The sequence below is a fragment of the Triturus cristatus genome, chromosome 7 (assembly GCF_964204655.1).
Source record: "Triturus cristatus chromosome 7, aTriCri1.1, whole genome shotgun sequence".
In the NCBI taxonomy this organism is placed as follows: Eukaryota; Metazoa; Chordata; class Amphibia; order Caudata; family Salamandridae; genus Triturus; species Triturus cristatus.
The window spans coordinates 1,385,035,616-1,385,052,516 of NC_140590.1; the positions used below are offsets into that span (position 1 = coordinate 1,385,035,616).

Sequence of the window (16,901 nt, forward strand, 5' to 3'; positions counted from 1 at the left end):
CCCCAACTGTGGCACCTGATCAGATTAAAAGACTCTACAGGCGAGGAACCGTTTAAGTGCTGCTCTTGTGACTTCTCTCCCGATTTAGAGTGGCAGGATGGGGTTAAGACCTGCTTTGCTTTCGTGCCCGAGTGAGGGAGGGATGTACAGGACTTTGTGCTGGATTGGACCTGTGACTGAGAGCGAGCGAGCTGTTGCAAACACTTAGGATCGACGATATGGAGTTTCGGCTTGCATTCATGGGTCCCTAACAGACATGTGCTTCATGCAGTCACAGCAGAACTTTAATACCGTCTTCTTCAGGGGAGTTAGAACAGACAGGTTGGGAGTGGAGGTCCAGCTCCACGAAGGGCATGGAAAGGAAGTAACTGTCATCGTGTGCAGGGGTGGTGCCTTCTTGTTGCCTAGCACACTCACTTTTGAGGATGTACAAAATTGCTGTGGAGCCACACTGAGCCAGTAGTAAGCACGCTTGGAGAATTTCTCAGACCCAGCCTGATACATGGGATATTTTAATGGTGAGGAATCTGCAGCAAGAAGTATTCATCAGAATATGAATACATAATACAAATGGAAAAGGAAAATGCTACTTGCCAGTATGCATCTGTTCTTGGCATGTAGAGCTGCAGAGATTCACACTTTGTGCATAGATCGCCATCTTGTGTTGGGCTCGGATGCTTGCACCTTGTTGTCTTGGAAGAAGTCTTTTGTAGTCACGAGATAGGGGACTCCGCCCTTGGACGATAGTGCGCATGGGCATCGACTCCATCCTCAGATTGTTTTTCGCCATGTTGGGAAATGATGGCGTTTGTAAGAAACAGAAAAGATGTCCATGTGAATGCATCTAAGTAAGATAATACTGGAACGGATACAGGTTCCGGGTAGGTGGGTGTGTGAATCTCTGCAGCTCTACATGCCAAAAACCGATACATACTGGTAAGTAGCATTTTCCGTTGAGACATAGGAGCTGCAGAATTCACACTTTGTGCATATACTGTTCAGCAGTGTCTCCCCTAGCGGTGGTCACCTGTATCGGTTACAGTAGTTTGAAAAAGTGTCTTAAGAACAGCCTGGCCTACAGAAGCTTTTTGCTTCGCTTGCACATCTACACAATAGTGTTTGGTGAAGGTGTGTGTAGTAGACCATGTTGCTGCCTTACAAATATCTTCTAGGGGGAATGTTCCCTAAGAATGCCATGAAAGCCCCTAGTTTGCGAGTTGAATGCGCCCTAGGGGAAATTGTTAATGTACGTTTTGCTTTTTGGTAGCATATTTAAATACATTTGACTATCCACCTTTCAATTCCAGCTTTGGAGATGGGGTTGCCCTTATGAGGTGGAGGGAAAGCTACAAACAGTGGTTTCGTTTTTCTGAAGGCTTTAGTCCTGTCTATGTAGTAAAGCAAAGCTCTTTTGACGTCAAGCATGTGAGGAACTCTTTCCGCTACCAAATCAGGGTTTTGGAAAAATACTGGTAACTCTACTGATTGATTAAGATGGAAAGCAGAGATTACTTTGGGAAGGAATTTTGGATTTATCCTAAGAACCACCTTGTTACGATGTATTTGTAAGAAGGGCTCTTGTATGGTTAAAGCCTGGATCTCACTTACTCTCCTGAGAGAGGTGATTGCGACAAGGAAAGCTACTTTCCATGTAAGTAATTGTAATTAGCATTTGTGTAATGCCTCTAATGGGGGACCCATGAGTCTAGTAATAACAATATTTAGGTTCCACACTGGAGAGGGTGGCAGTCTTGGTGGAATTACCCTTTTAAGGCCTTCCATAAAGGCTTTGATAGCAGGTACTCTAAACAATGACAAATGTTGTCTGTTTTGCAGGTAGGCGGCAAGGGTGGCCAGGTGTAGTCATAGATGAGTATGCCAGATTGGATCTTTGTAAGTGCAGCAAATAATGTTTTGAATTGAAGCATCTAGCGGGTCAATTGTGTTATTGCAGTAAATGACAAATCTTTTCCATTTAGCTGCATAGCAAGCTCTTGTAATGGGGCGTCTGGCTTCTTTAATAATATTCATACAGTCCGGTGGAAGGTTGAGGTAACCGAACTCTAGGATTTCAGGAGCCAGATTGCTAGATTCAGTTGTGCTGGATCTGGGTGTCTTATCTCTCCATGGTTCTGCGTGAGCAGCGTTTGAGAGAGACGTAGTTTTTGGTGTGGAACTACTGAGAGTTCGAGTAGTATTGTGAACCATGGTTGCCATGCCCATGTGGGAGCAACCAGGATCATCTTGAGACACTGCAGTTTGAGCTTGCGTACTACTAGCGGAATGAGTGGGAGTGGCGGAAAAGCATACGCAAATCTGCCTGACCAGTTCATCCATATCGCATTGCCTTTGGACAACGGGTGTGGGTACCTGGCGGCGAATGTCGGGCATTTTGCGTTTGCGTCGGTGGTGAACAGATCTATGTCTGGGTGGCCCCGCATGTGGAAAAAGGCTAGAAGAACTTCGGGATGAAGTTCCCATTCATGTATCTGCTGAGTCTGACGACTCAACAGATCAGCAATCTGATTGTTCACTCCTGGAAGATGTTCTGCCAGAAGACATACATTTTGTGGAATGGCCCATCTCCATATGCTTTGCGCCAGTTGAGACAACGAGTGTGTTCCTCCTTGTTTTTGTATGCAATACATTGCTGTCATTGTCGGTGCGGACTAGGACCGTTTTGTGGAGGAGATGTACTTGGAACCACTTTAGCTCTAGAAAGATTGCTAGTAATTCTAGGTGGTTGAAGTGGAGCCGTTTTTGTTGAGTGGTCCACTTGCCCTGAATTGTGTGGTTTAGGAGATGGGCTCCCCAGCCTGTGAGTGATGCGTCCGCTGTTAGCACTATCTGTGGAACTGGCTCAAGGAACGGCCACCCTTGGAAAGGTTGTGTGTTCCACCACTGGAGAGAGCGATGTTTGCAGCTGTCCACCAACACCAGATCTGTAAGTTGACCTTGAGCCTGGTTTCACTGACGTGCTAAGCATTCATGTAAAGGGCGCATTTGAAGTCTTGCATGAGGTACAATGAAAATGCAAGAGGCCATCATTCCTATGACTTGCATAAACACTCGATCTGGAACAGAGTGTTGGGGCTGAAATTTGGTGATGAGGGTTTGCATACTGGCTATCCTGGCTGGATTGGGGTATGCTATTGCTTTGGAAGTGTCTATTGTGGCTCCTAGGTACTGATGTAGGTAGGAGGGTTGAAGGTGTGACTTGGTGTAATTCACTGTGAACCCCAAGCTGTGTAGCAGCTGAATAGTTTGAGAAGTGTGGTGAACACATTGGTTGTATGACTTGGCTTTTATCGGCCAGTCGTGGATGTATGGAAATACATGGATTTGCTGTCTTCGCATGTGCGCTGCTACTACCGCAAGGCAGTTTGTGAACACTATGGGTGCCGTGGTCACCCCGAATGGCAGAACTTTCAACTGATAGTGTTGGCCGTCATCTGTGAACCTTAGATATTTCCTGTGAGCAGGGTGTATGGGAATATGGAAGTAGGTGTCCTTGAGGTCTAGTGCGGCAAGGAAGTCGCCATGTTGAAGCAGTGGAAGGACTTGAAGAGTGATCATGTGAAAACGATCTGACTGTATGTAAAGATTGAGGGGTCTGAGGTCCAGTATTGGTCTTAGAGTACCGTCTTTTTGGGAGATGAGGAAATACAGGGAGTAAACTCCTGTTCCCTGATGTTGTAATGGAACTAGTTCTATTGCATGCTTTTTAAGCAGTGAGAACTTCCCGTTTTAGGAGCGTCAAATGTTCCGTGGACATGGGACATTGTTTGGGCGGTATGTTGGGGGGAGTTGCAGTACGTTCCAGGCAGTAACCATACTGGATAATTTGTCTTACCCACTTGTTTGTAGTGATGGAATTCCAGACAGGTAGGAACTGTGAGAGTCTCCCTCCGACCAGCGTGGAATGGTCTGGAGGGAGCGGAGGGAAGTCATTGTTTGGTAGTGGGGGAGGTTCGATTGTTGTTACCTCGGCCTCTACCTTTGTTATTTCCCCTGTATCCACCTCTAAAATATCCCTTGTTGGGGGGATGTTTGTGTGGGGCTTTTATAGGAGGAAGAAGCAGTGTCTGTACTAATGTTTTTGGATGCTCCTCTATAAAAAGAGCATCGAAAGGAGCCGTGTGCAGATGGAGACTGTAATGCTCCCATGGATTTAGCAGTCCGTGTCCTTTTTCATTTTTATCAAAGCTGTATCCACAGCTGGGCCAAAGAGTTGTTCGCGATTGAACGGATGATTGAGGATAGTAGTCTGAACTTCTTGTTTGAACCCAGAAATGCCCTGCAGGCATGTCTCCTTAGTAACACACTAGTGTTGATGTATCTAGATGCGGTGTCTGCTGCATCGAGGGCACACTTAATTGATGCATTTGTTATTAATTTGCCCTCCTGGATCAAATCATTAGCTTTAGCTTTATATTGGTCAGGCAAATGCTGCATTAGGGTTTCAAGCTCGTCGTAATGAGCCCGATCGTACCTGGCAAGAAATGCCTGCGCATTAGCTATCCTCCAGTGATTAGCTGCCTGGGTGGCAACTCGTTTGCCCGAAGTGTCCAGTAATTTATACTCTGTCTGGAGGTGGAGCATCACCGGAGGTCTGAGAGTTGGCACGCTTTCTAGCATTGGTGACTACCAGGGAGTCTAAGGGAAGTTGGCCCTTACTGTAGGTGGGATCATTAAGGGCGGGTATATATTTGTTATCAATCCGAGGATTGAGAATTCTAGCCCTTACAGGGTCTTTAAATATCTCTGGGGCATGTTTAATGACGCCTTTGAACATGGGTAAAGTTTGTACTGTCCTTTGTGACTGTGCAAAAGTGTCTATCAGGAAGTCTTCCTCTGTGGGGTCCGAATGCATTTCAACACCATGGTACTGGGCAGCCCTATCAATGAGCTGACTAAAGCCAATATTGTCATCTGGGGGAGATGGCTATGTTGGGTATGCATCAGGATCAGGAAGGTCTGGAGGATCTACTGGGTCATCATAATCATTCCATGTGTCAGGGTCAGTAAAAGGGTAATTGTTTCCTCCTCCACCCCCTAAATCATCAACATCCTGTGGTGGTGGTGAATATGAGGGAAGTTTGGAGGAGAGGAAGGTTTAGTAGGAAGAACAGGAGAAGAGGGTCGTAAGGGTGAAGTTGCAAAGTCTTTTCTTCACAGGTACCTCAGGGATGTGTGGTGTCCAATTTCCTCTTTGTGTGGAACACTGACAATATGGTCTGTCTTAGGGTCCACTTGGAGAGGTTTTTTTTGGCGGCTCGATGGGATCCGGAAGAAAATGTTCTTCCTCTTCGATGAGCGCTTTCGGCACCGATTTTTTCAGTTCCGAGCGGGATTTAGATTTCTGCTCTGGTGCCCTTGAAGGTGTTTTTGGATCCTTCGGCGTCTAGTCGGAAATCTTTGTTGGTTCAGAGTGTTTTGGTTTCGGATCAGAGGGCTTTTGTTCTTTCGGTGCCGAGGTGTTTGGTGCAGAGGCCTTTTTGGAGACTGCGGGAGAAGGATGTGCTCCCGACTTAGGTGCTGATGGCGTTTGCGGGACACTGACATGCGGCTTGCTCGGTCCAGAGCCGGTGGAAGGTTTTTCCTTTGTCTTCGGAGCCAGGGGCAGGGCTTTTGAATCTTTGTTTTGGTCGCGACTGGGGCGTGCAGGCTAAGTCTTGACCAGAGCCTTCTTTTTCGGGTGGGATCGGGGCAGGGGCTGTTGTACTCACTTGTTGACCTGGAGTGATGTGGTCGTCGGAGTAGTCTGCCTCAGAAACTATGTCCAGATCCTCCGAATCCTCTGCCTCTGGAACATCGGGGTCTTCATCAAAGAGGTCTTCTGGCACCGGTGCAGCCTGTTGCGCCATAACGTGTCGTCAGGCCCGCCAATCACGAATAGTCTTCTTTGACCAGAAGGAGGCACAGGCTTGGCAAGTTCTCCTCGGGCGAGACACAGAGGTTGCAGACCTTGTGTTGGTCGCTGTGTGGGAATTTAGCTCCACACTGGGGGCATTTTTTGAATGGAGTCCTTTCCATTAGCTGTAGGTCCGAAAGGCGTCGATAGGCCCAGTGGCCTGCGTCGACGACCAGAATCTAGTATTTGAGCTAGCGCGTCGAAAGGCACGCAAACGAAAACAATACTGTCGAGTTTGCGATGGTTTGGGCGTCAAAAAGGTTTGAATAACACGGTACCGAACCGAAGCGTTGGAAGTTCCATCCGAACCCGATGACGGAAAAAAAACAATCGGAGGATGGAGTCGATGCCCATGCGCACTATTGTCTAAGGGAGGAGTCACCTATCTCGTGACTACATAAGACTTCTTCCAAGACAACAAGGTGCAAGCATCCGAGCCCAACACCAGATGGCGATCTATGCACAAAGTGTGAATTCTGCAGCTCATATGCCTCGAATACTACTTTTCAAAAGTCCAATAAAAAGTATTGAAATAAGACTGGTATAACCAACACTCCAATGGCGTGAATGACTGAAAAACCAATTCAACTTCATTTAATTCATCTTCAATAATTTAATAACTTAGTTTACTCAGCCTCTGTAGAGATGTGAAATTTAAGTTTGCTGTTTTGATACGCACACCTAAAATTTTGAAAAGGCAAATTTCGGTGTACAGCCCTGGCAGTTGGTCTTCACTGGTTAGATCCACTTATTACACTTAATCCTTTTCTACTATGAAACAAACCATTACATAAGTTTACTGCCAACCGGTAACTGTAGGATGACTGGACCTTAAGCTTTCACTAACTGAATGGAAACTAACACAGCAAAGGGATGGCAGTTAAGTGTAGAATTCATGAATTATTTGATTAAAGGCTGTTACAAAAATAAAACTTTCCAAATATGAGCCAATGTAGATAGTTTCCCCAAATTAACTTTTAGCAAAGCTGGCAAGTCAACAGTCTAGTGACACAAATCGAAGCTGAACTACGATGAAAACTTACTCTTTGCAGATAGATTTCTGAAACTTTAAACAAAAAACAAAAAAAATGGGGGGGGGGGGGTATAATGAAAATATTGATTTTAGTTACCTGATCTACAGCTTTCCTTTTAAGGCCAAGAAAAATCAGCCCTTCAAAAACAGTTAAGCAAACAATGGAATGTACAAGAGATTCTACAAAAGGTGGTGCCACAAAACCTAACCTATTTTTACATTTTAAAATTAAGTTGAGGAAGTTTTCCAGGGTAACACAATGGGATGAACTAAGAATGTCACTGAAGCAGAACTGTTCTACCAGTATCGCAACTAGCATAAACATCGAAAGGAGTAATCTGAAGGTTGGAAATTGCTGAACAGCGGTCTTACCATGCAACGGAGATACGAGGATCTAAATAGTTGAGTTTGGAGGTTCCTAAGGCAATCTGCTTATTCTCTTCTCTGTCTGTTGCCTGAACCTCCAGCTTCATTAGCTGCTCCTCAGTTCTCTGAACTGCTTTCTTCTTACTTTCCAACATCCTGTGAAGAAGAGGTTATATTAGTTACAAATATGGGTACAAAATTCAGTACAAGAGAAAGCAAAAGTATTATTGTTTATGGCTCCTTAAACACCACTCCTTATATGCTTTAACCCCTTCAGTGCCACGCCCTTTCCCCCTCCTGTGCCGGGCGTTGCACTAGTGGGTGGGGTTCATGACGAGATAGTCTCGTCATGGGCACAGCGCAACCGTGCTCCATGATGAGACTATCTTGTCATGGGCACTGAAGAGGTTAATATCTCATTAAAAAAAGAAAACTACCCATTTTAGGGTTGTCAAGGGTAAGCAAGGACACAGTATACATTTTAAACCTCGCGACAAATAGTAAAAGCTTGGCATTGGTTAATACATCAAGTGCAGGTTACTGGGCTGCTATGTGTTCTTGTAATAGAGACATTCTCTTCCAAAGCCTGGCCAACATGAAGGTATACTTGAAGGCAGTACAGAAGAATGGACAGCAGATCTACATTTTCCCTGAAGTCATTCATTGATTTTGCATGTGTAACTAGAGACATTTTCTGGTGGTGATACAGTTACATCACTACCATAAATTTAAAGTTCAAGTACAAATGAGTTCTACTTCTAGTATTCCCAGACGTCAGGCTGGAAAAGATTTTCCCTAAAGATTCACAGCAATTCAATAGGAGACAGATTCCATGCTACATTCTAGCAAATTCTCTGGATCTCTACAAGATAAACCAGGAGTGAGAACGGAGGGTTCATCAATGCCCTCTGAGCTTCAGTAGAACTCGCTGCCAAAGATGGGGGCAGAAAGAACTAGATGAAGCAGCAACAGAGGAGTTGGAGCAAGGGGCAATTGTGAAGAATTTTTAGAAAAAAAGCCTAATAAAACAATTCGACCCAACCACTAGATGGCGAAATAATGCACAGCATGTGAATTCAGAAAAGATTCATGCTGCAAAACGTCAGCTACCGAGCTTGGCAGGGTTCCCCATAGTGGTGCTGAAACGGACATCATCCCAGGCTAATGACCCCACCAGAAGAACAGTCACTGACATGGGCCATGTATGTATTGCAAGGGATGATGTCTGTGGGAAAGCAGAACCCAACAGAAGAGGCTTAAATTCAAGATTTAAGGTAGTCTGTAGCAGGTCTATGGTATTACAGAAACAGGACTTAAGGAGACACAGATGCTACCGAAGGGGGCTTCATCAGTTTGTTGGTGTAGAACTTAAATAAGGCCCAGAGTTCCCACTCATGGATTTGTGGACTAGTCCTGCTTAAAAGGTTGTCCTCCCCTGGAACGTGTTCTGCCAAGAGTGGGATCCTGGGGTGGATTGCCCAGTGCAAGATCTCTTGTGCAAATGCAGACAGCTGGAGCAGGGTGAAGGGGGTAGTGGGGAGTGAGAAGAAAGAAGACATCCCTGCAGAGAAGACTATATACGACGACTACCTTGGCCCCAGTCCTACCAGCCAGTCTCCAGCTTCTGCAAAACTGTCTTGTAGCCAGCGCCTGCAGTGTGAATCCAGAAACTCCTCCTGACCGAGACCAATTCCGGTAAAGAACTTGCATGTCACTTATCTCCGTTATCGTTGGCCTACCTCCTGCAACCACCGGTGCAACGCCTGCAGCCTGTTCGCCAAAAGAAGATTCTCCACTGAAACACACTGGGCTCCCGATGCTGAAATTGCACCCTGAAACCAGCTGCCCCTGCACTGCTGGTGGTGTATGTTTGATGCTTCTTTGTGCCCCCCCTCCCCCCAAGTGCTGGTCCTAATCCCCAAAGCTTGCCCCCTGCAACCAATTTACCTATCTGCAGACAGTGTGGCTCCAGGTACCCCAGTCACCACTGAAAAGCATTGGGCCGAACTCTGATTTTGACCTTTGCCGCTGGTGGTGCAATTTTGGTACTCAACTGACCCTTGCCCCCCCCGATGACCTTTTATACCAAAGAACTGTTTAACCACAATATTGTTTCCCCCATAGGATAACCTTGAAAATTTCTGAAAAGTATTGAAGTGTGTGAAATGTATTTTTATTTAAAAATGTACTTATCTTATTGCGAAGATCTTGGTATAAAAATACAAAGTATATTTTTCAAAAATTGGTGTGGCGTACCTTTTGGAGTCATGTCTATTATTGGTCAACTTTGTGCAATAAATGTCTTACATTCCTCTGTGTTAGGCTTATGGCTGCTCGCCCACACTACCATTAATTGAGCACTTTGGGTTTTACAATGAGCCCTGTACACTTTTCTAAAACCCCTGGACTCTGCACGGTATAACCACCTAGTAGCAATACCATATACAGAACCAGTTTCCTACAGTTTATCACAAATCAAAGATACTTGAGATGAGCGGGATGGCTAGTGATGTGGAGGTAGTGCCCTCGAGATCTTACACCATCATGAAGTCTCCCTGAAGAAGTAGAGAGATAAGTCCTGCAGGGTTGTCATATGAAAGTGCTCCAATAGGATGCAGCATTGGAATGAGAAAGGTCATTGTCAAAACTCCTTTGTCTAGTTGGTGTGGGGGCACCGGCTGTATTGTGTCCTGAATGAGCACTCTCACCTTGCAAGAGAGGTGATTTTTGCTTAGGGAGTGTTGATTTGCTGTTTTGTTGGATGGCATGGAATTCTCAGAAGTAACCCTCTTGAACCAAGGTGACGTATTTCCAGAGAGCAGAAATACCTTAAGCTCCCCCAATAGGCATTAAGATATTGGGGTTGCATGGGAGAGTCTGTAGTTCGGAGCAGAGGCTTCTTTTCCAGAGATGATGTTGCCTCTGTAGCATTCCCTAGAGTACCCTCTGTCTGCATTGTACTGTTGAAAGGCTTGTTGATGCTGGTAGGATTGAACATGGACGGAGGATGTGGTCTTGCTCCTGCCCTTCGACTGCTGGTAAGTGCCCTTTGGAGTGGCAGACTGCAATTTGTGTCCTTGATTTTCTTTAACATCTCACCCACTTGATGACCAAAGAGATGTTCTCAACAAATGGGATGTTAAGCAGGTGTTGCTGGGCACATTGTGAACCCTGACACACAAAGCCATGCGTGAGGACCGAGCTGGATGCTAGTATTTACAATGCGAGGAGCAGTAGCTGAAGCATCCAATAAACAGCAGATGTTAACTAGGAAGCTATTTTTGCTCCTCAGTCCATTTTCGGTATGTCTCAGGGAGGTGCTGCCGTAGGCCGTCAATCTCCCAGTGATCCATTAAATTGGCGATTCGCCACAAGACACCAGACCATGGCATTGAGGGGCTTACTCTCCTTATTTTCTTTTGGAGGTGGAGGAAAGAGTCTCCATTTGGCGGGGTAGAGGAGCACTACCTTGCCATATGGAACACTAACGAGTTAGCTGGGCCTTGGCCTCTGATGCAAGGCTGTGCTGGCGAGTGCCTGGGCGTTGCAAGGTTGTCAAGGAGGGCTTGTATATATGTCCTTATACCTCTTACACACTGGGTGCTTTGGTATGTGGAAGGAGAGAACATCCTAAAAGGTTATCCTCAGTTTTTGGATAGAATCGTAGGGGGTTTCTCAGGGGCAGCTCATTAGAAATCTTGCCAGTTCTGGGTGTATCTGTTGTATATCTGCTATTGCCTGGCGTAGGATAGGTGTATCAGATTACTGTTCTGACAGTCGGCTTGGCAGTAGGTTTGGGAGGTGCTCTGGCAATAGGTTTCCGCTTTTTTGGGGAGGGGTGAAAGGAGGTGCCCTTCAGGCAAGAGCGTGTTCAGGAGTGTCAAGTCTAGATGCCTTTTGATGGAAACCTGGTCTGCTCCAAAGGGCGATATGAATGTCAGCAGCCCTACATGCCAAGAACAGATGCATACTGGTAAGTAGCATATTCAGTTCGAGGCATGTGGGCTGCTGAATTCATATCTGTGCATAGAATACATAGCAGTACCTCCTATTAGCGGCGGCTACAAGTGCCAGCTGCAGCGGTCTGAAAAAGAGTTTTGAGAACAGCCTGTCCTACAGCTGCCTGCTGTTTTGATTGCACATCTACACAATAGTGTTTGGTAAATGTGTGTGGAGTGGACCAGGTAGCTGCTCTACATATATCATGCAAAGGGATGTTTCCCAGGAAAGCCATGGAGGCCCCTAACTTACGTGTTGAGTGGGCTCGTGGGGGAATCGTTAATGTGCGTTTAGCCTTTTGATAGCAAATTTGAATACATTTAACGATCCATCTGGCTATACCTGCTTTGGAGATAGCGTTACCTTTGTGGTGTGGGGCAAAGGCAACGAAAAGTTGTTTAGTCTTCCTAAAGATCTTAGTCCTGTCGATATAGTACATGAGGGCTCTCTTCACATCTAGTGTATGGAGTGCTCTTTCTGCGACAGTTTGTGGGTTTTGAAAGAAAACGGGCAGTTCAATAGTTTGATTCATGTGGAACTGCGATATCACCTTGGGCATGAATTTGGGGTTGGTACGTAGTACGACCCGGTTGGCGTGAACCTGTATGAATGGCTCTTGAACGGCAGTTTGTTTTTCTTCTTGGACAGTCTTTGGAAGTCACGAGTTTGGTGACTCCTCCTTCGGTCCGTACTGCGCATGGGCTTCGGCTCCATCCTCAGATTGTTTTTCGCCAACAGGGAAATGATGGAGCTTAGTAATCACAGTGAGAAACCCATGTGTGTTGTATCTAAATAAGATGTACTGGAACGGATACAGGTAGCCGGGGAGGCGGGTGGGCGTGTACAACTCTGCAGCTCTACATGCCAAGAACAGATGCATACTGGTAAGTAGCATATTCCGTTCGAGGCATATGAGCTGCAGATTGTACACTTAGCATAGATTATATAGCAGTACCCAACCTTAGCGGCGACCACCGGTATCCGTTGCAGTGGTTTGAAATAGTGTCTTTAGTACAGCCTGGCCCACTCTAGCTTGCTGCTTGGAATGCACATCTACACAGTAATGTTTTGTGAAGGTGTGCGGTGTAGACCATGTGGCTGCTTTGCAGATGTCATCTAAGGGTATATTCCCTAGAAAGGCCATAGAAGCCCCTAACTTTCTTGTAGAATGGGCTTTAGGCGGAACAGATAATGTTCTTTTTGCCTTTTGATAGCAAATCTGTATGCATTTTACAATCCACCTAGCTATCCCTGATTTAGAAATGGGGTTGCCTTTATGTGGTGGAGAGAAGGAGACGAACAATTGTTTAGTCTTCCTGAAGGGTTGCGTTCTTTGTATGTAGTATTGCAAGGCCCTTTTTACATCGAGTGTGTGTAAGGCCCTTTCTGCAACAGATTGAGGTTGCGAGAAGAAGACAGGTAATTCCACCGATTGATTGAGATGGAAGGGGGAAATGACCTTGGGCAGGAACTTCGGATTTGTGCGAAGTATGACCTTGCTGTGATGTATTTGTATGAAGGGTTCCTGTATAGTGAACGCTTGTATTTCACCAACCCTTCTAAGGGAAGTGATAGCTACGAGAAAAGCTGTTTTCCAGGTGAGAAACTGTAGCTCGCATTTATGCATTGGTTCGAAGGGCGGACTCATTAGTCGTGTAAGAACTAAATTTAGATTCCATACAGGGGAAGGTGGTGCCCTGGGAGGAATTACTCGTTTAAGGCCTTCCATGAAGGCTTTAATAGCGGGCACTCTGAAGAGTGATAAATGCTGTCTGTTTTGTAGATAAGCAGCGATCGCTGCTAGGTGTAAGCGTATGGATGAATATGCCAGGTTACACCTGTGAAGATGGAGCAGATAGCATATGATGTGCTGTATGGATGCATCTAAAGGGTTGATTGTATTGTTACGGCAGTAAATTACAAATCTTTTCCACTTTGCGGCATAGCATGCTCTAGTGGTAGGACGTCTGGCTTCCATGATGATGTTCATGCAATCAGGGGGAAGGTTAAGGTATCCGAATTCTAAGATTTCAGGAGCCAGATCGCCAGGTTGAGCTGAGCTGGGTCCGGGTGCCTGATTTCTCCATGGTTCTGGGTTAGGAGGCATGGGGATAGGTGCAGTTTTTGATGTGGTACCACTGACAGTTGTAGTAGCGTGGTGTACCACGGCTGCCTGACCCACGTCGGAGCTACTAGAATGAGTGTGAGGGAGTGTTGTTGTAGCTTCCTTACCACTAATGGAATTAGTGGGAGAGGTGGAAAGGCGTATGCAAATCTGCCTGACCAGTTCATCCATATCGCATTGCCCTTGGACAATGGGTGTGGGTATCTGGCGGCGAAGCTTGGGCATTTTGTGTTTTCGTGGGTGGCGAAGAGGTCTATCTGAGGATGCCCCCACTGTTGGAAGAATGGCTGAAGAACTTGTGGATGCAGTTCCCATTCGTGTAGTTGTTGCGTTTGTCTGCTGAGCAGATCTGCTATGGTGTTTTGTACTCCTGGAACGTGCTGTGCCAGGAGAAAGATGTTTTGGGGAATTGCCCATCTCCATATGCTCTGGGCTAAGCGGGAGAGCTGGGGAGAGTGTGTCCCCCCCTGTTTTTTGGATATAATACATTGCAGTCATGTTGTCTGTGCGAATGAGGACTGCTTTGCCCGAAATCTGTTTTTGGAAAGATTTTAGGGCTAGAAAGATCGCCAAGAGCTCCAGATGGTTGATGTGGAGCGATTTTTGCTGTGGCGTCCATAGACCTTGCATTGTGAGGTGTAGGAGGTGCGCTCCCCAGCCGGAGAGCGATGCGTCCGCTGTTAGAATCACCTGAGGAACCGGGTCCAGGAACGGCCGCCCTTTGGAAAGGTTTGTGGTGTTCCACCACTGCAGAGAGTGATGTGTGCGGTCGTCCACCAACACCAGATCCGTCAGCTGACCCTGGGCCTGGTTCCACTGTTGTGCTAGGCACTCTTGAAGTGGACGCATGTGGAGTCTTGCATGGGGCACTATAAAGATGCAAGACGCCATCATTCCTATGAGCTTCATGAACACTCTTGCTGGAAGAGAGTGTTGGGGAAGGAATGTTTTGCGTAAGGCTTGAATGCTTGTGATTCTGGCTGAGTTTGGATAGGCAATACCTTTGGAGGTGTCTATAGTGGCCCCGAGATATTGCTTTGTGTGAGATGGTATGAGGTGGGACTTTTGGTAGTTCACCGTGAAGCCTAGCTGGTGGAGCAGTTGGATGGTGCTGTTTGTATGCTGCACGCATTGGTGGTAGGACGCAGCTTTTATCAGCCAGTCGTCTAAGTAAGGGAAGACGTGAATGTGTTGACGTCTGAGGTGTGCTGCTACTACCGCTAGGCATTTGGTAAACACCCGTGGTGCGGTGGTGACCCCGAAGGGGAGAACCGTGAATTGGTAATGTTGCCCGTCCACCACGAACCTGAGGTATTTCCTGTGAGAGGGGTGTATTGGAATGTGAAAGTATGCGTCTTTCAGATCCAAGGTTGTGAGAAAGTCTCCCTGACAGAGGAGCGGGAGGACTTGTTGTAGGGTGACCATATGGAAATGGTCTGAATGTATGTAGGCATTTAGAGGCCGGAGGTCCAGAATGGGCCTGAGGGTCCCGTCTTTCTTTGGTATTAAGAAATATAGGGAGTAAACCCCTAGATTTTGCTGATTGATGGGGACCTGCTCTATAGCGTGTTTTTGGAGGAGGGAGAGTACCTCCTGTTTGAGCAGTGTGGAATGTTCTTGAGACAGTGGACGGTGCCTTGGTGGGATATTGGGTGGGGTAGATGTTAGCTCGAGACAGTACCCTGACCGAATGATTTGGGTCACCCATTTGTCCGATGTTATGGACTCCCATGCGTGGATAAAGTTTTGTAGTCTGCCCCCGACCGGAGTGGAATGGTCTGGGGGGAGCGGAGGGAAGTCATTGTGTGGGCGGGGTGGCAGAACGGGTGGTGTTAGTTTTGCCCCTGCCCTTATTGTTGTTGCCTCTGTAACCACCCCTTAGGTTGCCCTTTGAAAAGGTATTTTGAGGAGGGGATTTGTAGGAGGTAGAGGTGCTATCGGTGGAGAAGCCTCTGCCTGTGCCACGAAAGGAGGAGCGTCGAAAGGAACGTTTAGAGGCTTGTGTTTATAGTGCCCCCATAGACTTTGCTGTGTCTGTGTCCTTTTTCATCTTTTCCAACGCTTCGTCTACCTTGGGCCCAAAGAGAGTGTGTTGGTCAAAGGGGTGATTGAGTATGGACGCCTGGACTTCAGGCTTAAACCCTGAGATCCTGAGCCAGGCATGGCGACGAAGCAGGACACTGGTATTTATGGCTCTAGAAGCAGTGTCGGCTGCATCGAGGGCACACTTAATGGAGGTGTTTGTAATTAGTTTACCCTCCTGTATTAGCTCATGAGCCCTACGCTTGTGTTTCTCGGGAAGGTGCTGCATAAGAGCCTCAAGTTCGTCGTAGTGTGCTCTGTCATAGCGCACAAGTAGCGCTTGTGTGTTTGCAATGCGCCACATGTTTGCAGCTTGAGAGGCGGTGCGCTTGCCAGACGCGTCTAGGAGTTTGGATTCCTTGTCTGGCGGTGGGGCTTCTCCTGAGGACTGGGAGTTAGCCCGCTTTCTAGCTGTAGAGACAACTAGGGAATCTAAGGGAGCAGGGCCCTTAATGTATGCAGGGTCTGTGGGTGCCGCCTTGTACTTTTTCTCTATTCTAGGGTTTAGTACCCTGGCCCTGACAGGGTCTTTGAACACCTCTGCGGCATGCTTGGTGACACCATTAAGCATGGGTAAAATAGAAGTGGATTTGTCCTGTATGTCAAATGTATCCAGTAAGAAGTCGTCTTCCACTGGTTCAGTGTGCATGTCCACCCCATGGTAGTGTGCTGCTCTCTGCACTAAATGATGGAACCCTAAGGAGTCCTCTGGAGGAGACGGCCTGGATGGGTATAGGTCGTCCTGAGGTATATCGGGTACATCAGGGTTATTGTAATCCTCCCATGGGTCTGGGGTCCCCGGTGGAGTGGGATCCATTGGGGCGTCCGCCGGGTAATTGTCCGGGTCCCCGTCATCCGGATCTGGGGACGGGGTCGGAGAGTAATGAGGTAAAGGTGGCGGAGACCTGGGAGGGGGAGGGGGAGGGTGTGGAGGAGGTAGGGGAGGCGGTAGTGGGGAGGGCACTCTGAGGGGAGAAGTAGCAGAGTCCTTCCGTTTGGGCGGTGGACGAGGAGCCGGAGTATCAAGGCGTCTTTTCTTGATAATTAAAGTCAATAGCCCAGTCTTTGGATCTTTGGACAGAGTCTTTTGTAAAGGGTCTGGTGTAAACAGAGCCAATGGTGCCGAATCGTCCGTCGGCACCGGTGATTTCGGAACCGAGGGCTTCGATGGTTTGTGTGCGCCATGCTTTTTTGGGGCCTCCGGTTTTTTCGGCGTCGAAGGAGTTATCGGCGCCGGAGCGTCGGTGCCGACAGATTTGTGTTTGGTCGGCACCGAGAGTCCAGGCTTCGGCACTGGTGGCTTCGGAGCCGAGCTGGATATTACTTTCTTCGGTGCCGGATGCTGTTTTTCGGCACCGGGCGTCGGCTGGCTCGATCCCGAG

The 16,901-nt window shown here is 47.2% G+C and overlaps 1 protein-coding gene and 1 long non-coding RNA gene across 2 annotated transcripts in view; one reads left to right on the forward strand and one right to left on the reverse strand.

Moving 5' to 3' along the window:
- The window catches only part of LOC146812108 (uncharacterized), a 148,947-nt gene that overhangs the window by 102,944 nt on the left and 29,102 nt on the right, over window positions 1-16,901 (forward strand). The gene's annotated exons all lie outside the window — the stretch shown is intronic.
- Window positions 1-16,901, reverse strand: part of TOP1 (DNA topoisomerase I) — a 210,528-nt gene that overhangs the window by 8,096 nt on the left and 185,531 nt on the right. Inside the window, exon 20 of the mRNA XM_085619113.1 lies at window positions 7,320-7,469. Within this exon, the coding sequence (XP_085475239.1) occupies window positions 7,320-7,469 (150 nt within the window). The remainder of the gene's footprint in view (window positions 1-7,319; window positions 7,470-16,901) is intronic.